Here is a 22767-nt window from a genome sequence, read left to right on the forward strand (position 1 = left end):
TAAGTCTGTATTCCTTATAGTTTTCAGGCATTGAGTTCCATAGTTTAGGAGTGTAGTTTAAAGAAAAGAAACCGACCTGAGGGAGGCATTGTTCAAAGTAAAGGTGATCATGGATTACAGTTGGGGAAGTGGGCTGAGGAGTGGTCAATACAGACAAGTGTGAGGTGGTACATTCTGGAAGGTCAAACCAGTGTAAGACTTGTACAATAAATGATAGGGTCCTGGGGAGTGTAATAAGCAGCATCACAGGGGGCATGCTAGCCTTCATCACTAAGGGTATTGAATACAGGAGTTGGGACAGTATTGCAAGTTGTACATATTGCTGGTGAGGCTGCACTTGGAGTACTGTGTATAGTTGGTCACCCTGATGTGGTTAAACTGAAAAGGGTGCAGAAAGGATTTACAAGGATGTTGCCAGGACTGTTGCTTACATTATAGGGAATGGTTGGCCAGGCTAGGTTTTTATTCCTTAAAACAAAGAAGAATGAGGGGTGACCTTATAGAAATGTTTAAGATTATGAGAGGCATAGATAAGGTGGATGGTAACAGTCTTTTCCACAGGGTAGGGAGTCCAGAATGAGCAGCATAGATTTAGGGTGAGACGGGAAAGATTGAAAAAGGGACTTGAGGGGCAACTTTTTCACCCCCTTACAGCAGGGGTCCCCAACCTTTTTTGCACCTTTTGGACCTGTATAATATTGACAATATTCTTGCAGACCGGCCGACCCGGGGGGGGGGGGGGGGGTGTTCAAGTAGGGTTAAACTCACCTCAACATGTCTTTTACAGGTAGGGTTGCCAACTTTCTCACTCTCAAATAAGGGACAAAAGTAGCAGTCAAATCTTGACGAAGGGTCCCGGCCCGAAACGTCGACTGTACCTCTTCCTATAGATGCTGCCTGGCCTGCTGCGTTCACCAGCATTTTTTGTGTGTGTTGACAGGACACTTGTGTTTACCCAGAGAATGACTACCATGACTATGAATCCTTGCGTGGGCACCTGTGTGCACATGCGCATACATGCCAATTTTTTTTTCCCCACATATTGGTTTTGGCTTAATCTTCCTGACTACACTGTACATACATTATTTCTACATTATATAGGCTGTGTATTTATCATATCATTCCTGCTTTTACTATATGTCAGAGTTATTTTAGGTTTTGTGTTATTTGGTATGATTTGGTAGGTTATTTTTTGGGTCTGGGAACGCTCAAAAATTTTTCCCATATAAATTAATGGTAATTGCTTCTTCACTTTACGCCATTTCAGCATGAAAGGTTTCATAGGAACGCTCTACCTTAGCGGGGGAAATACGGGATAAGGGCGGTCCCATACGAGACAAACCAATTTAGCCTACTATATGGGATGTCCCGGCAAATACAGGACAGTTGGCAACCCTATGTTCAAGTTCAACAGTGCGTGACAGGGAATGAGGAAAGGTGCAGCTGACTCATATCGTTTCCTCACGGCCCGGTAGCGCATGCTCTGCGGCCCGGTGATTGGGGACCACTGCCTTGGAGGGTGGTGAGTAAATGGAACAAGCTGCCAGAAGTGGATGGGGAAGATGCAATAGTATCATTTAAGAAGCACTTGGATAGGTACATGGAGGAGCAGAGCTTCTCAACTGGGGTTCCACAGAACCCTCGGGTTCCATGAGAGGTTGTGAGTTTAAAGAAACATTGTGTTTTGAACTTGCTAGCACTCACAATGGTGGGCAGTGACCAAGCATCCCCTTTCTCTGAATCTTCTGCTCAGCCTGAGAACTTGGCTTTGAGAAAAGAGGAAGAACTTAGTTTCATGCAGAGATTGGTGATTATGTGGAGGGAACTGCCAGAGGAAATGGACAGGCAGACACCATTGTAAAATGCCAGAACTTTGTGAGATGCAATCTGATTGTGCAAGAAGAGCATCCTGCCATTCATAGGAAAGCAATAAATACTTTGCTGCAGTTTTCAACTTCTTACAAGAGCAAGGATAGAAATAGTCATTTCAGTTGAAGGTGAAATCCGTGTATACTTTTCTTAAGTTTGACCCAGAATTGAGTGTTTGTGCTGCGGAAAACAAGCACAGGTTTCAGATGCTAGGCCTATGTTTGAGCCTGATCGTGTCACTTCGAAAGAAAATATTTTTTCAAAGTCTTATATAAAATTGTGCCTTAGGCTATATTTTTATTCATATTGCTTTTGCTTATGGTTTTTAGTAACTTCACGATTCAACATTGTCAATAACTTTTCATGTTGGGAATAGCATTAATTAAAATCAATTTTTTACCTCTATTTAAATTATATCTACCAAGCCTACCTTTAGAAAAATTAAATCCCATTTTGTCTTAAGCCAGTTATTTAACAGAAATTTATTATGTTTGCCTTATAAGTTTTTTAAAATTTATGAAAGGGAAAGAAAGATATTTCAAGAAAGGTAAGCTAAGCTTAACTACTCCCCCCCCAACCCAAAGAAAAGTTGGCTAAAAATTCATTCTCTACTTGAGACAGCATTGACAATTATTTTTGGATTGTTATATCTACAACTTACTGATCATGCTATACCGTGAGCTGTAGATATATTTATTACGCAGGGGTTCCGAGGTCTGAAAGTTACTTCAAGGGTTGCTCCAGGGCAGAAAGGTTGAGAAAGACTGGCTTAGAGGGATATGGGCCAAATGCAGGAAATTGGGACTGGCTGGTGGCACTGTGGCTAGTTGGGCCAAGGGAATGTATCCATATTGTATTGCTCTATGACTCTGTAACACCTGCATTTAGGTGTTACTTAGTTTTCCCCTGAAAGAAGAGGTAATGGCCAATCCCATAACTGAAATGTCTATTCAATGCTTAGAAGTTGAGATTTGTAAAGTCTATTTAATCACTGAACGTGGGTATGGATTTTTCAACACCATCACCACCTCCTCCTCCAACAATCTGTTACCACCTTCACCATAGCAATGCAATTGTAGCAAGCCCTACCTATAATCCCAAACCACAGTGCATCGTGAAACCTGAACTCTGAACCTTCTAGCAGAATTTGTATCATTAATATCTGGGCCATCAATGGGAGGATTGGGTGCTGGCGGACGAAAATTTGGGTGATAAATGCTATGAAAACAATAACAGTAACAGTACTTCCAAATCAAAGTTACATGATCCTGGCAGACTTGGGAAAAAAATACTTGTACAATACCTCAATGTCAGGAGTGGATCCAGGGTTGACTGGCTGTATCGATTCCTGAATCTTATGGACCTGTTGCATCAGTAGGTCACAGTACAGTCGAAGCTCAGACATTTTGACTTTCAAAGAATCCTCATTTTCACTGATTTCTACAAGGATTTAAAAAATATTTAAGTGTTACATTTCTTCCAACAATTTAGGAAACGATGAATTGGCCTTAAATATGCTTCTTAAACAATTGAGGTCTTTGAACAAATTACTTTCTTTGGAAATATTGAAAGAGTCAGTATGGGCATGATTAGCTGATTAGCCTTGTGTGCTGCACAATTCATACACCCTGTACTTCCATTGCTTGGAGACTAACGCTAATTTGACATCTTCCATGGGTAGCCCAGTGAGAGGAGATGCCGCCTCACAGCTTCAGAAATCAACCTTGATTTCTCGTGCTGTCTGTATGTGGGGTTTGCCCATTTTCACTGTGACCGCACGAGTTTGCTCCACATCCCAAAGACCTAGGGATTGGTATGCTAATTGATTGCTGCAAGTTAATTACTGTGGTCAAATCTGGGGAAAGTAAAATGAGATTAGTGTAGGATTGGCATTAATGGATGCTTCATGGTTGACAAAGACTATTTCTTGGCCCATTTCTGTGCCATACAAATGACTTCACGACATCCAATGCTTTGCAACCAATGGAAACAGATTTACTGTTATAATGAACAAAAATGCAACTGCTAACTTGCACACAGAACAAGATCCCACAAATATACCCCTTTATTGCTGTCAACAATTTGATGGATTTAATTCGTACCATTGTTATCTCTACGTCTCATTGCTGACTGTTCAGTTTTCCCTTCTGTTAAATTTGAAGAAATTCCTCTAAATTTCCACCACAGTTTTTTCATTTTTCCCCTCAACAAATTCAATTAGGTATTTGTTTCCAAAAGCAGTATTGAAGCAGCAATGCTTTGTTCAAGGTGCAGCAGTTTGAAAGTAATAGCCAAGTCAATTCTATTCAGGTGGGCATAAAAGACCCTACAGTAGAATTTGGAGAGATGCAGTGGAGCTCTGAGCAACAACTAAACTGGATTAACCAAAGATTTCTTAAGTCCTACAAACAAATTGTGGAAAAATTGGCCATCAACTGGTCATGTTGCAGCCGTATGAAACATTGATTAGACCACTTTTGGAGTACTGTGCAAACTTCTGGTTACTATCCTGCAGGAAAGACACGGAGCCAAAGAAAAGGGTGAAGAAGAGCTTCACCAGGAGTATTAGAAACAAACCCCTGGAAGAACTCAGCTGGTCAAGCAGCACCTAGGAAGGCAAAGGGATGGCTGGTGTCTGAGTCAAAACCCTGCATCAAGATCGAAATGTTAACCATCCCTTTGTCTTCCCAGGTGCTACTTAACTCATTGGGTTTCTTGAGTAGTTTGCTTTTCAGTTCCAGATTCCAGCATCTGCAGTTTCTCATGCCTCCAATTCACCAGGATATTGTTTGGTTATCAGCTGTAAACAAGTGATGTTTTCTCTGGAGTGGCAGAGACTGAAGGGCAACTTGATGGAGGTATATAAAATTATGAGACAGGGATAGCGACACCCATGAACTTGAATCTACCCACCCTTTTCACTGATCCCTTGATGAGGCCCGGTGTGCGTTTTCTCCCGAGCTCCCCTTCCTGAAGTCCACAATCAAAGCTTTGGTTTTACTGTTATTGTGACACCACTCAACCAGCCGATCTCAATCCTATACAGCTCCCTGTCATCATCGGAGGTTCTGCCAACAACAGTTGTGTCACTTGCGTTTGAGCTGTGCCTGTCCACGCAGTCATGAGTGCGGAAAGCAGAGAAGTAGGCTAAGCACGAATTCTTAACGTGCGCCTTACTAACTGTCAGCAAAATGGTAGGTGTCAAGATGTACTGCTAGGGGAGGTGGCAGAAATAGATATGGTAGCAACATTTATGGGGCATTTAGACAGCCACATGAACATTCAGACTGTGGAAGGATATAGGCCACATGCAGGCAGAAAGAATTGGTTGAGATTGGCATCACAGTCAGCACAGATATGTTGGGCCAAAGAGCCTGTTCATAAGCTGTACTGTTCTATGTTCCACAGATACTCCATAAGACAAAGCCTGCATTTATATAGTGCTTTTAGAACCTCAAGGTATTCTAAAGTATTTCTTTAGCTACAAAAAGCTTTTTCGAAATAGCAGTCACCTCATATCACAATAAGTACTGAGATAAGTTTTTTTTAAATTGCAAGATGGACTGGCGAAGACATCTTGGCTTGGACTGGTGAAGACATCTTGGCTTGGCTCGCTTTCCCTCAAAGTTGCAGTGCCTTGTGGGTTACAATATGCACACTAGTCTTCCACCCTACCCAAAGAAACATCATCTTCATGTAGCCAGCAGAAAGAGAGGCTACTTTGGTAGAGAAATAATGAAAAAATAGATGGTGGATGTCCAAAATAGCAAATAAAAAGCTGGAAACACCTTGTATCAGGCAGGATCCATGAAGAGATAATTAATGTTTCAGACAAATGACCTTCTCATCAGAAGAGATGAAAGGCTAGCAACCCAAAGAACAACATTCATGGTGTTATACAACAATAGGGCCAAAATCACAAATGAACAAAAAGCATTGAAAATAGCAAATGCCTGTGAAAAGATTTAAAACAGTACCTCGCTCCTTCTTGGTCTTGCTATCTGCTAGGCAGGCTTTGGCACTACCAAGTGCCACCAACCATTTCTGTCTCTCTGCTGCATTCACGGCCTTGAGGTAGAAGTATTGCTCTCCTGGAATAATCAGGTCCATCCTTGTGTTGTCTGTTAGATGCACTAGCAAGAGAAATGCATTACTTCAGAATACTGGAGGAGTGGTGTTTTAGGACGTCTCTTCATAAAAACGTAACGGCTAAAACAGAAGAGTCACAGGTCTTGGCTTCAAATTCAAGTTTAATTGCCATTCAACCATACATGAATATAGCCAAATGCAACTCTGGGACCAAGGTGCAAAACACAGTACCAACAGCTATACACACCACAAAGCACATACAAGATAGGAAGCACGCAGAAGATATCAGAAAAGTCACCCAAAAAAAGTCCAAGACCCTAAGTCCATGAATGTTGCAGCAGTCTGCAATTAAAGATAAGCCGGCTTCTCTTCTGCTGAGTGAACCCTGGGTGGGGGTGGGGGGAGGAAGAGAGAAAAGCACTGACTCCAACACCTCTCTCCTGGACAGGCGACACCACAGCTTGAGGCCTAGTCCTTGCTGCAACCAAGACCATGCAGCTCCTCTGCTGTCTGCCAATAAACCAGTGAATCAGACTTGCAGCAATCCACATTAACCATGTCTTGTGATCACAAGAAAAGTGACTAAGACAATCACTTGCCATTAGACTGCACACTGCCTTCATGCACAGATTCCTCTGGCGCTTCTGTGACAAGCACAACACAATCCATACCAAGTTCGTAGGAGCTTAGGAGAGTCAACGGCACCCAACAGTGATTCCTTTGCTTGCATCTTCGGAAGCAGCTCTATTTCCATCTTTAATATCTCTATTTTCCCCTTTCAGGGTTCTTTTGAAGACCCTGACCTGGAGTTGCACACTGACTTCGGTTCTTTGCGGGAATGGGACCCACCTCGGGGTTTCACAACTGGTCGGTATTCGACGTGCCAAGGGCGTGGCCTAAGAGCTTTGCTCGCCTACGGAGGTCTGAGATTTCATGGCCCTGGACACCGGCGGATCGAAGGTCGGTGTCACGGCAGGAGACCGGTGTGTCGTCACGGGAGTCAGAAGATCTACAGCTGTGTGCCCAAAGACCTGAGATCTTCGGGCACAGAGCTCGGAAAAAGCGACGCAATGGACTTTTAACATCGTAAACCAGCAAGTTGTTTGTTATGTCTCCCCTTTCACTGTGAAACAGAGACACCTCTTTCTCCCTTATTAGGGTGAGAGAGATAGAGATAGAGATAGAGATAGAGATAGAGATAGAGATAGAGATAGAGATAGAGATAGAGATAGAGATAGAGATAGAGATAGAGATAGAGATAGAGATAGAGATAGAGATAGAGATAGAGATAGAGATAGAGATAGAGATAGAGATAGAGATAGAGATAGAGATAGAGATAGAGATAGAGATAGAGATAGAGAGAGAGATAGAGAGAGAGAGAGAGAGAGAGAGAGAGAGAGAGAGAGAGAGAGAGAGAGAGAGAGAGAGAGAGAGAGAGAGAGAGAGAGAGAGAGAGAGAGAGAGAGAGAGAGAGAGAGAGAGAGAGAGAGAGAGAGAGAGAGAGAGAGAGAGAGGAGAGAGAGAGAGGAGAGAGAGAGATGTCAAATACAGGGTGAATGAGTAGTCTTTGGGGTACTGCGTGTCTTTGCTACATGCTTGAGTGCTCGGTGGTGGGTGCTGATGCTTTTTTTTTTGCTGGTTGGGGGGGGGGGGAGAAAGAGACTTTGGGGTTCTAACATTTAACTGTCCAGCACCATACACCTTTGGTTGGCCCCACAGAAGCTGCTGTGTCTGAGTGCGCCACCATCTTTTTTTAAAGGATCGCCTAATGATATTTCATGGGAGCCACAACTGCTACATTAGCACAAGCAGTGATGACAAGGAATACAAGGCCAAACCACTAAGTACTGCACCAGAAAGAATTTGCATCAGAGCTGCTGTAAATCAACTTTCTCTCTCCCCCCACCCCCCCGCCCACTCAGCATAACTCCATATCCCCAAGTAACCTCAGCTAGGAAAAAAAAGCCATAGATTTTGGGTTTACTGAAGCTAGTATCTATTACTTTCTGGGAAAGCGTTTCCCACCTGTTCTCCTGGATGGACTAGTTCTGGATCAGACTTGCCCATTCTGAAAACTCAATGGCTTCAGCTCAGAAAACACCAGTGCGTCTGTAGCCTTTTAACACAATAAATTTAGCTTGTGCTTTTGTGACAAAGTGATGCTCGGGTTGCCATTACCTCTGATCATTCCCATCCCTGTGGCAGACAGGGACGGGTACAGAATCCCAGTCACTGAGGTCTTTTCAGCGTTGATACCAACTTTCAAATCAAATGCTAGTCAACCGTGGGACCCACGGTTTTGCACTGACGTGTGCAAACACAACGGCAGTAGGCCATCATTCAGTCAGATGATGGCCTCAACTGCAGTGCCAGTTCTTGACCTCAGAAATTGATCTACCTCCTTCATTAAGTACTTCTAATGATCTAGTCTCTGTGGGTTTATGGGATAGAAAATTCCAGAGATTCAATAACTTAAGAGAGAAAAAGTTTCTAAGCATTCTTTAAAATCTGTTTTTCTTTTAATTATATCCCTTGTTCAAGACTCTCCCATTTGTAGAAATATCTCAACAACCATCGTGTCAAGCCCTTTCAGAATGTTACATTTCTCAAATAATGTCACCCCTCATTCTTCTAGACTCCAAAGAATATGGGCCCAAACTGTTTAGCCTCTCTCGACAGGACAACCCTCTCATCCTAGGATTTATCCTGGGGAATTGTTATGGACTACTTCAATGCTACTATATTCTTTGAAAAAGTGTAAGGGGACCAAAACTGCACACAGTGCTCCAAATATGGCCTTACCAACATCCTGTACAACTGTAACAAATCATCCCCTTTTCGAAACTCCTACCCCTTCGCAATAAAGGCTGTTCATTATTCATGCAAAAGGAGGAAAGAAGTGCATAGAGTCAATTTCAGATGCCAACATTTGATTTCCTAAATGTTCCTTCCTTCTTTCAGTGAATGACCTTGATAAATCAGCAGCACATATCCTGTGGGCCATCTAGGAATCTTTTGATCAGTTCGTTTGTGTTTGCCTCCATTACAGTGCATTCCGAGCACCCACCGCTCCGTGAAAAAAACTCACTTTGCACATTACTGTTGGACTTGCTCCCTCTCACCGTGGATCAATGGCTTCTCGTACTGGACATCTTGACACTGGGGAAAATGACACCGGCTGTCTGCTAAGCCTAGATCTAAATCTCAGTCCTTCTGCAGGGTGTATGGGGGTGGGGGGGGATGTCAGAGGTAAATGTTCTCACAGTGATGGTGGCATGGCACACCCTGCCAGGGGTGGTGGTAGAGGCAGATACATTAGGGGTATTGAAGAAACTCTTAGATAGGCATGTGGATGATAGAAAAATGGAGGGTCATGTGGGAGGGAAGGGTTAGATTGATCTGGGAGTAGATTGAAAGGTCAGCACAACATGGTAGGCCTAAGGACATGTACTGTGCTGTGATGTTCTACGCTCAAACACTCTTTGCCTGCCACTGCTGTCCTACCCCACTAGCCTGGAGTACATTCCTAAAGTCAGCGTCGAATTACCACACCCTATTCCCAAACACACAACTTGAAACATTTTTCCCAGGTTTCCCTACACCCGACAATGGCAAGCTTAAGCACAAACCTTTATCCAATGTAAAGGTGGTTTAACTCTCCAAGCTCAAAAAAATCCATTGCTTGTTTTTTTACCTTTTATTTCACACACGGCCATTTTGATGCTTCCTTTACTGCCTTTGCCGACATCTTCCTGCGAGTCATAGTAGGAGAACACGCTGCCATCCAACACAAAGTACCGCGGTTGCCAACCTACCAATGACAAATTAGGAGAGTCACTACAAGGTTATAAATGTTAAATAATGAGTGGGTTGTAGGGAAAAATTAGGGGACCAAGGATTGGAAGTGGACAGTGTAATTGAAAAGGGCAAAGCAACAAAAGAACAGGATGGGACTAATTAAGCTCTTTAAACTCCTTCAGTCCATTTATTCATTCAACAGGATATTAGGATCTTGGCTCCAGATACTAACCTTGGTTAAACAGTGGGCAAGATATGTAATAATATTTTAAAGTCTGGTATCAAGAGCCACAAGGTAATGTTGCATCTCTACAAAACCCTGGTTAGACCACACTTGGAATATTGTGTAGAGTTTTGGTTACCTCATAGGAAGAATGTGGGAGGTTTAGAGAGTGCAGAGGAGATTGACCAGGATACCATCCAGATTAGAGAGGGTGCAGAGGAGATTGACCAGGATACCGTCCGGAGGAGATTGACCAGGATACTCAAGCAACACACACAAAATGCTGGCGGAACGCAGCAGGCCAGGTAGCATCTATAGGAAGAAGTACAGTCGACATTTCGGGCCGGGATCCTTCATCCTGACTAACTGAAAGAAGAGATAGTAAGAGATTTCAAAGGGGGAGGGGGAGGGGGAGATCCAAAATGATAGGAGAAGACAGGAGGGGGAGGGATGAAGCTAAGAGCTGGAAAGTTGATTGGCAAAAGGGATATGAGAGGATCAGGGGACAGGAGGCCCAGGGAGAAAGAAAGAGGGAGGGGAACACCAGAGGAAGATGGAGAGCAGGCAAGGAGTTATTGTGAGAGGGACAGAGAGACAGAGAGAAAAGAGAGAGAAAAAAGGAAAAAATAATAAATAAGGGACGGGGTATGAGGGGGAGTAGGGGCATTAACAGAAGTTAGAGAAGTCAATGTTCATGCCATCAGGTTGGAGGCTACCCAGGGATATTTAAGAATCACTTAGAAAGGTAAATGGAAGGTAGAAAAATGGAAGGTTATGTAGGAGGGAGGGATTAGATTGAATTTAGAATAGGTTATAAAGTCGGCACAAGATTGTGGGCTGAAGAGCCTGTAGTGTTCTATATCTAATTGCCATTTGAGTTTACCAAGTTTCTACCACCCTGTGTGGGGAAGAAGTTTTACAATCACACTTCTGAAGGAGCACTTGGTCTCCCCAGATGATAGGAATAGTTCACCTGGAAACCTGAGAAAATCTGCTTACAAGGAGTAAGCTGACTTTTAAATTCAAGTGCTGACAAAGTGACAGGGCCATTTCAGAACACCTCACAGCTAGCAGCTAGCAGGCATAGTTACAATCTCCACACTGTCCAGCCTATAGGCAACAAAGTGGGTAATAATCAGGACCCGATCACGTCATGACGAGTGATCCAATCTGGAAAGAGTTGGTGTTTATCTGAAGGATGACTACATTTTACCCACTGTGCCGCACAGGTGTATCAACAGCAAGATCTTTAGAAATATATATTTACACAAGAAACTATTTGCATAAAACAAAATGCTTCTCTTTGGATTTCAGTTGCAAGTAATTCTGAGCATGTGTTGCAATTACACATTCCATCTTTATCCAGCATCAAACTGGGCATTGTGCCAACCATCCAATGTTTCACAGTACAACTGCCAACTCTGGCAGAAAGCTGCTTTCAATTGTACATGTATTTGAATATCTTGAAAATTATCAACTTACAGCAAAACAAATTGTTTCATAGTGTACCACTACAGGCAGTGGGAAGTAATCACAGCATAGATTCCATTGCAAGATTTGAGCTGAACGGATCAAAAACTTGACTGGAGAAAATGACAGATTTGGCCATTGGCAGCAGCATTTATTTTACCTTCGTTAATACAGCAGGCTCATTAGAAGTACAAAAACCCAAAAGCTGCTCCATGTAACTGCTAGCATTCAGGGTAGGCAAGCAGGCAAAGCAGTGACCTGTGTGTCACTGGCCCAGCCAGCATTTGTTACGCGTCACCACGGAGGGAGGTAGTTACCAGCTCTATGCTACAGAACTGGATGTTTGCATCACAGACGAGGGATATTCTGTCCATTCCCTTTAGCTCTCCGATACAACTGAATGGCTCACTGGGCCATTTTGTAGAGCGATTAAATGACAGTAATGTAGATCAAGTCACCCGAAAGACCAAGATTAAGTTAAGTCCCAAAATGATTTTTTAAAATAAAAATATCAGTAGCAGTGATTTCCAAATTCCCAAACCACTGCAGTAGGATTTGAAGTCATACTCTCGGTATTACACACCAATTAAAAGCATGACCAGGTAGTTTGACTCCCTTTAACTGCCCCACCTTTCAAATAAGACAATGAAATATGATTGAAACCTCAGCTCAACAATCCAGTCTAGTTCTGCTGGCTTTCTAGTTTCTTGCTACACCTACTTACCTACACTTGCTTTTAAAATATTCAAAGTATTTGCTTCCATGGCCTTGGTGTACTCAGACCCTTCTGTATCTCAAAGCTCTTATCTCTAGTCTTTTAGATAACATACTTTCTTTTATGCCCCTTTATTAAAATAAGGGATTTCATATTTTCCCCACCTTGTACTTGATTTGCCAAATCTATGCCCACATCCCTCTGTAACCTATGTCCACCTAACAACTTACTTGCCTACCTTACCCTCAGTGCCTTCATCCATATAATGGGCAAGCAGCAAAGGTGTTGATCCGACACAAGAGAAAACCTGCAGATATTACAAATCCAAGTGACACAGGACTGATCAGGACAGAAAGGGTCTCAGCCCGAAAAGCCAACTGTACTCTTTTCCATAGACGCTGCCTGGCCTGCTGAGTTCCTCCAGCATTTTGTGTGCAGTCACCCTGTGGCACACCACTCATTTTGCCAATGAGAAAGTGACTCTTGTATACCTACTCTGTTGAGCAATAGAAAACCAATAGGTCACATACCCAACACCACGGACGTGACTCTTAGGGAAAGTGACAGGGCATGTCACAGGGAACACTTTGGATCTAGTGATCTTAATTCCATCATTTTCAATATAATTACGGAGAGGGATAGATCTGGTCCTCAGGTTCTAGAGAAGGGCCACTTTTGATGGCATCAGCAAGGTTCTGGCAGGCATGGATTGGGGTAGGTAGTTTTCTGGTAAAGAGATTATTGGCAAGTGCTGTGATAGCATTGACCTTGCTGACCCTGAAGTTTTAAACTCAAACAAAGACTTTCAATCTCATCGAATATAAATAGCCATGAGTATCTTCACACTGTAACTACCCAACCTACAAAAGCTAGTTCACTTCTTTGTTTATATTCCACAGCGAGGTTAGTTGCCAATACCCACTATTTGAGCAGTGGGTCCCCCCAGCCCCCTACCAAAGGAGAGATACTTCCAGCTAACAAAGTAGTTTAAAGACAGTTCATTTATTTCTGGGGATACACATTTAAATTCAAACATTGTTAAAACACATTTTTAAAATACTTCCAAATTGCTAAAGCACAAAGGATTTCCAAAACACGGATACAATTCCTACAAGCTAAAAAGACATACCCACAAACTGTACATGAACCAGTCGTCTGATGCAGAAATCAAAGGCAGAGGAATGGATTCTATTTCACCCTTTCTGTCATGCTCCTTGATGTTCTTGGACCATTCCTAAAAAGCCTGAACTTCTCTCTTCATTTATACTATTTCTTTGCCACTTGGGTGACTTCACAAACATGTTTTTCCCCCAAATATCTTTTAACAAGTAGTCTAAAAACTAAGGGAGACAGAGATCCCAAGTACCCACAGTTAATGCTGTGAAGCTAACATAAAACTTCCAACTATTAACAAAATCAGCTATTGATACGTTAAGTGATAGTATCCATCTGGTCTGCAAGCTTCCTTTAACTAAATATCTTAGCCAGTGTTGACTAGCTTGAAACAAGTCAAATTAAATAACCCATTAGACCAAGTGCAGTGGGACCAGCAAATCTGCTCTATAGATGGTGCTTGTTTGCAAAGCCGTCTTTCAACTTCAAACTGATTACTGCTTGCCATTTACATTGAGAACTAAAGACTGGCTCCAGTTTACAGCAAGCCACTAAACAAAGAACATTAGTTGGAAGTTTAACTTATTGAAAAACAACTCCTGAATCTTTAGAAGCTCATAGCTGCTGTGTTTAGAAAACTGAGCTTAGAAAAGACAGTGAAAATCCATCACAGTAGGAGACCTTCAAAAGTGAAACATTGAGAGTACAGCTTGTATGTTCCTAATAGAATAAAAGGCAAGGCTAACAGCTTTAGGGACCTTTGGTTTTCAAGGGATATCGAAGATCATCATGGTCGTCTATGCATGCAATAAAAGAGACGGGGGAGATCTTAAATTTTTTTGCATCTGTATTTACTCGCGATGGATACATTGTGGGTAGAACTGAGGCAAAACAGTAGTGAGGTCGTGGATCATATCCAGGTTATGAAAGAGAAGGAAATGATGTGAATCTAAAAGTCAAATCTGTCATCTCCACATTTCTGTTCCGAGTTAATCCTATTTAAGTGCAACATTGGCTGTTGTGACCTCTTACCCAATTTCCGAGACAATCTGATTTGGAAGATGAAGAAAGAATACCAGATGATGATATTCAGGTATATTGTGCCTAATTGGGTGAGCTGCAAAAGGACACGTCAGAGAGATTTCAAGATCTTCTCTCAACCCAAATTTCAGATCGGTTAATAAATCCATTCTTGAACTCTTGTAATGAGTAATTAGCAGAAAATATGGAGGAAGAAATGATCTTGCTACAAATGACAGCAGTGAAGCCGAGGTTCAAAAAGTCATATCAAGACTTTTGGTTGCAGAGAGAAATCTTTGTTTGCTATCCTGCACAGTGGAAAAGGATCAAGATGTTCTTCATTGCCTTTCCAACATCACATTTAGCGGAGCACAGTTTCAGTGCAGTCACCCAACTTCTTTCAAAGCCAAGAAACAGATTGAAAATTACTGAACGTGGGGATCTGCGAATCCCTCTGTGTGACATTCAGCCTGATGTTGAGAAGCTGATATCACTGTACCCAGCCTGTTCATCTCATTGAAACGTGAGAAAGCAATGAAGTAGTGAACAGTTGCACTGCTAATGTACGCTCTAAAATTGTTGACGAAAATTGTTTTTTTTACTGTCATTAAAAAAATTTGGAGCTTTAAATAGATATTTCAATAGATACATCTAATGTCAGAGAAATGTATACAATATACACCCTGAAACTCTTTTTCTTCGCAAACATCCATGAAAACAGAGGAGTGCCCCAAAGAATGAATGACAGTTAAATGTTAGAACCCCAAAGCCCCCCCTCCCAGCTCCTCTCTCCCATGCACAAGCAGCAGTAAGGCAACAACCACCCCCCCCAATCCACCAGCAAAAAAGTATCAGCACCCCCCACTGAGCACTCAAATGTGCAGCAAAGCATCAATAAAGACACAGACTTGCAGTACCCCAAAGACTACTCTTTCACCCAGCATTCGCCATACCACAGGCTCTCCCTCTAATAAGGGAAAAAGAAGTGTCCCTGTTTCACAGCGTGAGGGGGAGACATAACAAAACAACCCGATAATTTACGATGTTAAAAGTCTGTTGCATTGCTTTTTCTGAGCTCTGTGCCCAGAGCGTCGGCCCCAGAAAGACGCAGGTCTCCGGACACACAACCCCCAGCAGCTAACCCGCTGTTCCCGATGTTTCGTGTTCTCCCACGATGCTTCAGTCAGGGGCACCAACCTAGAATCAACACGCTTCCAGAGCCATGAAAATCCAGCACCCTGAAGGTGTGCTAGTCTTCCAGGCCACGTCCTTCGGATATCAAAAAGTGGCCAGTCGTGAGGCCCTGAGAGCGGGTCCCATTCCTGCATGAACCGAAGTCACAGTGCAAGTCAGATATTTAAATAGATAGCATGCATAGTCAACAGGTTCAGTTGTTGTTCAGACCAAACATCATAATGGGGAAGAAATGTGATCTTAATGACTTTGGTGCCAGATGGAGTATCTCAGAAACTGCTGATCTCCTGTGATTTTTGTGCACAAGTCTCTGGAGTTTACAGAGAATGGTATGAAAAACAAAAATACTTCCAGTGAGTGGCAGTTCTAAGGAACAAAAATGCCTTGTTAGAGGTCAGAGGAGAATGGCCAGACTGGTTCGAGCTGACAGCAACTCAAATAACCTTGCATTACAACTGTGGCATGCAGAAGAGCATCTCTGAATGCACAATACATCAAACCTTGAAGTGGCCACTGAGTGTGGCTGATAATGTGGCTAACTGGATCAGGAAATTTGCAGATGACACCAAGACTGGGGGTGTTGTGGACAGCGAGAAAAACTATCAAAGCTTACAGCAGGATCTGGGCCAGCTGGAAAAATGGGAGGCAGATGAAATTTAATGCAGACTAGTGTGAAGTGTTGCACTTTGGGAGGACAAACCAGGGTAGGTCTTACACAGTGAATGGTAGGATGCTGAGGTGTGCAGTAGAACAATGGAACCTGGGAATAGAGATCCATAGTTCCTTGTAAGTGGTTTCGTAAGTAAGGTCTTTGGCACATTAGCCATCATAAATCAGGGTACTGGGTACAGGAGTTTGCATGTCTTGTTAAAGCTGTACAAGACATTAGTGAGGCCAAATCAAGACTATCATGTGCGGTTTTGGTCACCTACCTGCAGGAAAGATATCAATAAGCTTGAAGAAATACAGAGAAAATTTACACGGATGTTACTGGGACTTGAGGACATGAGTTAATATGAAAAGGCTGAATAGGCTAGGACTTTCTTTATGAAAGGGCAGGAGAATAAGGGTATACCTTATAGAGCATACAAAGTTATGAGGGGTATAGATATAGTGAACACACAGGCTGTTTTCCCCTCAGGTTGTCAGAGACTAGATCTAGAGGTCACAGGTTTAGCATGAAAGGTGAGGTATTTGGGGGAAAGCTACTTCACTACAAGGGTGGAATGACCAAAGGTGGTAGATGCAGGTTCAACTGTAACATTTAAGTGAAGTTTGGATGAGAGTGGTATGAAGGGCTATGGTCCAAGTGCAGAAGATAGGACTAGGTAACAAAGCAGGCCAGTATGAACTAGATAGGCTAAAGGGCCTGTTTTTGTGTTGTAGCACTATGATCATGAGCTTTTATTTTCTACAATTACTACTGGACAAGACACCCTATCAAAAATGTTCACAAACAAGTCTACACCATGTGCACACACAACTTTGATAGATAAAGTGAGGCACCAAACTTGAAAAGGTGGGTATAAGGGTTGTTATTAGGTTAACATTCACTGATCTAGAGACATTTGAATGCTCCTAATTTTTATTTTCCAAGTAACCAAATGTGGAACAAACATAAGAGGTTGTGGTTTTGACATTCTCAAAAACCAAACTTTTAATGAGATGTCAAACAGCTAATTGCACCTAGATGTTTTGCATTTGCCATTAAACACACAGACACAAGATGAATGATTGACTACAACTTTGATACTCAAAATGAAAAAGTTCCACCTGCTGAAAGGATATAGCTTTTTTAATATAAAAAAAATTGCATTTTTGAGCCAGTACCACATCCAGTACCAATGTTAGCAATCACCCAAGGGCCAAAAATCAAACCACCAACCAATTCCAGGCTCCTGACAATGTTTCTTTTTTTTTTTTTTTAGTTGTGTGAACCAACAATTTTTATATGGCCTGAAAACTGCATGACACTCTAAATGTGTGTCTGTGTGATATACATTTAGAATGAAAATTCAAAAAAAATCATATACTGAAAATCTGAAATAAATCAGATGAAGGGTCCTAGACTCAAAATATTTACTGATTCTCTTTCCATAGATGCTGCCTGACTAGCTGAATGTTTCCAGAACTTTTATTTTTATTTCCTTCTAAAGTAACTCCACCTTATCATTTCTTAGAATATTTTATACTAAGCACTCCCTTCAAAACATTGTTTATTAAATATTTTAACCCTTCCTTCTACATTTCCACCCCATCTCCCACATTTCCTCCTTTAAACCGGCTCAACATCTCCTTCGCCAAACAGGTCACCTGACATGCTTGTTTTCTCTTGTGCTACATTGTGCCATTCTGCTTGGTAACGTTCCATGTTAAAATGCTGTGTAATGGTAAATAACTATGGATTTTCTCACGCTCACGTTACAATTAATAATAAACCACAGAAACAGCACGGTCAGCCCCGCTAGCCCGCGCTAGTATTTGTGCCTGTGCAAAACTTCCTCACACTGTCACATAATAACCAGTATAAAAACTTGTATGTTTCCACTTGTAACAATATTAATGTTATTTACCTTGCGATAACAGGCCCCATGATCCAACTACTGTACATCCCACATAGAATTTTCTTAATTTAAGCTCTTATTAGTGCATTAACATATTTTTTCCATAACTTTGAGTTCCCTACAATTAGAAGTTTGTGTTTATCCTACAAAGTCTTTAAAAATCTGAACTTGATTCGTAATTAGGAGATGTACATGAAGGGTTCTGGCTTCTGGACACTAACACGACTGTTCACTGGTTTCCAATACAACCGTGATTAGATACGGGAAGATAACTACAAAATGCTAAGCTCCATTCTCAACTTAGTTTAAGAATACTGTATATCACTTTTTTTACGGTACCACGTCAAACAAACCAGAAGGTCTGGGGGTCGAATTACGTGATATCATGTGGTAGGGGACAATTAGACTCGGCATCCTTATGTGTGTGTGTGTGGGGGGGGGGGGGGTTCTGAAGTTCCCACCCTTCATCGTTACGTAGCAAGCACTAAACTGTAATCCCAACAAAGAGGGTCACAAATATAAAGAAACAGTTGTACATTAAAGCGAGCCCCAACCCTTTACTGAAGAACACATTGACTCTACAAGTTGCCTATAAACTCTGCCAAAGGTTCCGTGTTAGTAACAAGTTAACTGACTTCTATCACTGCCAAATAGAATTGGCACAAAGCCCACCGTGTACTTACCACTTAAATAGTTGGTCCATTTGTGTAATACACCCTCCATACTACCACCACCAGCTGCAAATTCTCCCAAATTTGCTTACAGAGTTTCGACCATAAACTACTGCAGGAAACTACAGGCAAGCCTATGATTGACAGTGAGCGAGAACCAATCCATCGACCGTCACGTCACTTCAACAAGCGCATTCCTGCATCGTGCTGTCACAAAGGCCCCTGCTGTCGCAGCCAGCCAATCGACAGCGGCAGAGCGGAGGCTCTGTTCACCGAATGGATAATTCCTGCCATACAGTTGGCAAATGAGAACACGGGTAGAAGAGGATAGCCAATGGAGGTTGAGCAGGCTGGGATGGGGTGGGAACAGAGGCCAGTGGGTGGGGCAGGAATGAGCGAGCCACGCGGAGGGCAGAGCGGAGTGTCGAATGTACGTGGTTTTCAGCATAGTCTTACAGTTGTGGAAGAACAGAAGTTCTGAGACTTTTTTAAAAACTAAAACAAAAAGTGGGATGGTGGGTTCCCTGCCAATTTTGCTTTATGTTTTCAAACAGTGACGAGGAACTTCCAAACGTTTCCATCAGCAGTGCCAGGCACCCGCCCCGTCTCCAATCCGGTCCGCGCAGGTGCCCCGCCGGAGTCCGCGGTACCTGCAGCGATTAGGGTAGTAGTGTAGGGAGAGGCGTTCTGGTGGACAGAGAGGCGTGGGAGACATGGATGGGATGGGGAATAGGTCATGGTGTGGGAGGGAAATGGACGAGTTAGGAGCAACAGCCGGTTCAGCCATTCATCATGAACATGACTGATCTTCAACCTAGCATCATTAGCATCTGCATATCCTTCGACGACTTCAATATCATCTCTGTTCTGAACAGTTGACCGCTTGTTTGATTGTGAGACCATCCCCACCCCCTTCAGTCACAGAGACTTCAACCAGGTTACCCTGCATCCAGCCTGTCAAGGCCTTTATGAAATTTGCAAGTTTCAATGAGATCTTCTCTCATTCTTTTAACACACACAAAATGTCGGAGGAACCCAGTGGGTCAGGCAGCATCCATTTCCCTCCACAGATGCTGCCTGACCTGCTGAGTCCCTCCAGCATTTTGTGTGTGTTGCTGAAGATTTTCAGCATTTGCAGAATCTCCTGTGTCTAGTTTACTAAATCACCTCTCATATGGCAAACTCACCATCGGTTTAGCGCAACTTCACTGCACTCCCCTCAGTTTAGTAAATGAGCCAGAATTGTACACAATACTCCAGGTGTGGTCTCACCAAGACTCTGTCCAATTACAGTAAGGCTCCCTCCCTCCTGCATTCAAATCCTTTTGTAATAAAATTCAAAGTATCATTTACACAAAGAGATTTTGCAGATGCTGAACATCAAGAACAACACACAAAATGCTGAAGGAAATCAGGTCAGCATCTATGGAGAGGAATAAATAGTCAACATTTTGGCACAAGAACTTTCGTCAGGACTAGAAAGGAAGGGGGAAGAAGCCAGAATTAGAAGCTTGGTGGGGGGCCGGGTGGGGAGGAGAAGGCGGACAAGTTGGAAGGTGATAGGTGAAGCCAGGTGAGGGGTAAGGTAAGTGGGTGGGGGAAGGGCGATAAAGTGAGAAGCTGGGTGGTGATAGGTGGAAAATGTAAAGGACTGAAGAAGATGAAATCTGATAGGAGAGGATAGTGGACTATGGAAGGAAGGGACCCAGAGGGAGGTGAGACACAAAACTGTTCATTTTTCTCCATAAATGCTGCCTGACCTGTTGAGTTCTTCCAGTCTTTTGTGTGTGATTACATATCATTTTCTATCTTACCTTGCTGCATCTGCAAATTGGCCTTCACTGACTTTGTCATATGGGGGGGTGCTGGGAGCGGACCCAAATGCAAGACACAGACACTGAAGTACTAGGAACAGGACTAGGTGTGTAAAGAAAGCAAGGGAAGTGAGGAAGAAACAACGCTGGACAAGACACAGGCCCTGGACGAGACTAGGATACAGGGCCTGGGCTAGGACTAGACTAGGAAAGCGGGACCTGGACGAGGAACAAGGAACTTGGAACCTGGACAAGGACTCCAAGCCAGAGACTGGACAGGGACCTGGAACCTGGGTCTTGACTCGGGCTTGGACCCCGGATCTAGGTGAGGACAAGACGTGGCAAGGCAACAGGACTGGACGTGGCGGCAGGACATGGGACTCCTGGGTAGGACAAGAACCCGAAGCCTTGACTTGGTCTTGGGAGACAGGAATGCAGAACACAGAGCCTTGGTAATCCTGGGAGACAGGAATGCAGAACACAGAGCCTTGGTCTTGGGAGACAGGAATGCAGAACACAGAGCCTTGGTAATCTTGGGAGACAGGAACATGGAACACAGAGCCGGGACCCCTCCTTGGGAACAGGACATAGGGCCAGGACTCATACACAGAATGCTGAACACGATGAGACGGTTCTCAACACTAGGTAGCGGCAAACAGCCGGACCTACCTAGCGAAGGTGAGGACACATGAGACAGTTCCAAATCTAGACACAGCAAGGCCCCGATCTTGCCATGGTGGTTGAACCTGACAGCGTTACAGGTGAGGACACAGGCGAAGGTAGCAGGCAAGGCTTCAGAAGGAAGGGGAAAGGGAGGGAACAGTCCAGCAACCAAAGCTGCTGCTGCTTTTCTTCCTTGAGTTTTTACAGCAGTTGGCATCCACACTGTTGCATTACTGCCATCTTCAGGATTTATTGTCCCTCATTGTCCATTCACTTTAAAGCCGCCTTTCCAGTCCCGTCGCCCTTAAAAAACTAAACAACCATTTCCTCCCCGATCACTCTCCCCACATTCCAATAAACCTTTAACACTGTTCTCTACCAGTCCTATTTTGCATAATTGTTGTAACATTTGTTGCCTTTCCTGTGCAAATTTCCGGCATGAAATAAGGATATGCTCTACTGTTTCAGTCTCCTGACATAGATCGCAAAAACCTGTTGGATGTTTATTTATGATGGCCAGAGTGCCATTAAGGTTGCTGTGCCCAATTCTCAGTCTACTTATAATTACTTGTTCCTTCCGCTTTACTCCCCTACTTCTTCCCATATCTACTCTGTTCTGAGTTGAATGTAAATGTCTTCCTTTTATTGCTCTATCCCAATGCTGCTGCCACTGTTGGTTTATCCTTCCCACACTATGCTCTTCCCCTCTGATTTTGATAGTTTAATATTGACCTCTATAGATCCTTTTTTGACTGCTGCTTTTGCCAGCCTATCTGCTGTCTCATTTCCCATAATACCCGAATGTGCTGGAACCCACAAGAATGCGATATTTTTGCCTTGTCTAGCCAGTCTTGAATTTGCAAACAGGATATCACAAAGCAGGTCCTGGTGACCTCTAGCTGTACCCGCCTTAATGCTTGCAAGGGCCGACACAGAATCGCTACATATCACAATATTGTTACAATCAACCTGCTCACTCCATTCTAGTGCTAACAATATGGCAAACATTTCAACTGCATATACACTCAAGCAATCAGGTGTTCTCTTGCTAATTTCCACTTGATAACTTGGTACAACAATTGCAGACCCTGTTGCACCTGTTTCTGGATCCTTTGATCCATCAGTAAAAATCTGTATGCCTTTATATTTACATTCCCTGTAACTATGATATTCACTGAGTATATCAGCCATCTTACTACTGTGTTTAATCTTAAGCAATTCCAAATCTACAGAGGGATTTTCTAATACCCAGAAAGGTCTGACAGGCCACACCACACTTGGACAAAACTCTTTATCGTATACACCCATATCTTTTGCTGTTTGCTCTCCTGTCCAGCCAAAACTTTCTTCTTGTGACCTCTCCTTCTCCCAGCGTGTCTGCAGCACCCTTTTTGTAGGATGGCTATCACCATGTCCCCTTAAATTAATCCAGTAATTGGCCTCCAGCTGTTTACGCCGCAGCCCCAATGGCATTTCATGTGCTTCAACTTGGAGTGCACACACTGGGGAAGTTCTAACCGCTCCCAAGCACACCCTTAGAGCCCGTGCTTGTACGATATCCAGT

At 43.1% G+C, this 22767-nt stretch overlaps 1 protein-coding gene across 2 annotated transcripts in view; it reads right to left on the reverse strand.

Moving 5' to 3' along the window:
* Positions 1–18859, reverse strand: part of LOC140191616 (pleckstrin homology domain-containing family A member 3-like) — a 33875-nt gene extending 15016 nt beyond the window's left edge. Inside the window, exons 1-4 of one of the 2 annotated variants that reach the window (XM_072249173.1) lie at positions 18739–18859; positions 9653–9769; positions 5847–6002; positions 3173–3309 (exon numbers count right to left, since the gene is read on the reverse strand). In XM_072249173.1, coding sequence (XP_072105274.1) covers positions 3173–3309; positions 5847–6002; positions 9653–9769; positions 18739–18778 — 450 coding nt within the window. In that variant the 5' untranslated portion in view covers positions 18779–18859. The remainder of the gene's footprint in view (positions 1–3172; positions 3310–5846; positions 6003–9652; positions 9770–18738) is intronic. The other variant, XM_072249174.1, reaches the window with a different exon arrangement.
* Between the last annotated feature and the right edge of the window lie 3908 nt (positions 18860–22767).

The sequence above is a fragment of the Mobula birostris genome, chromosome X (assembly GCF_030028105.1).
Source record: "Mobula birostris isolate sMobBir1 chromosome X, sMobBir1.hap1, whole genome shotgun sequence".
In the NCBI taxonomy this organism is placed as follows: Eukaryota; Metazoa; Chordata; class Chondrichthyes; order Myliobatiformes; family Myliobatidae; genus Mobula; species Mobula birostris.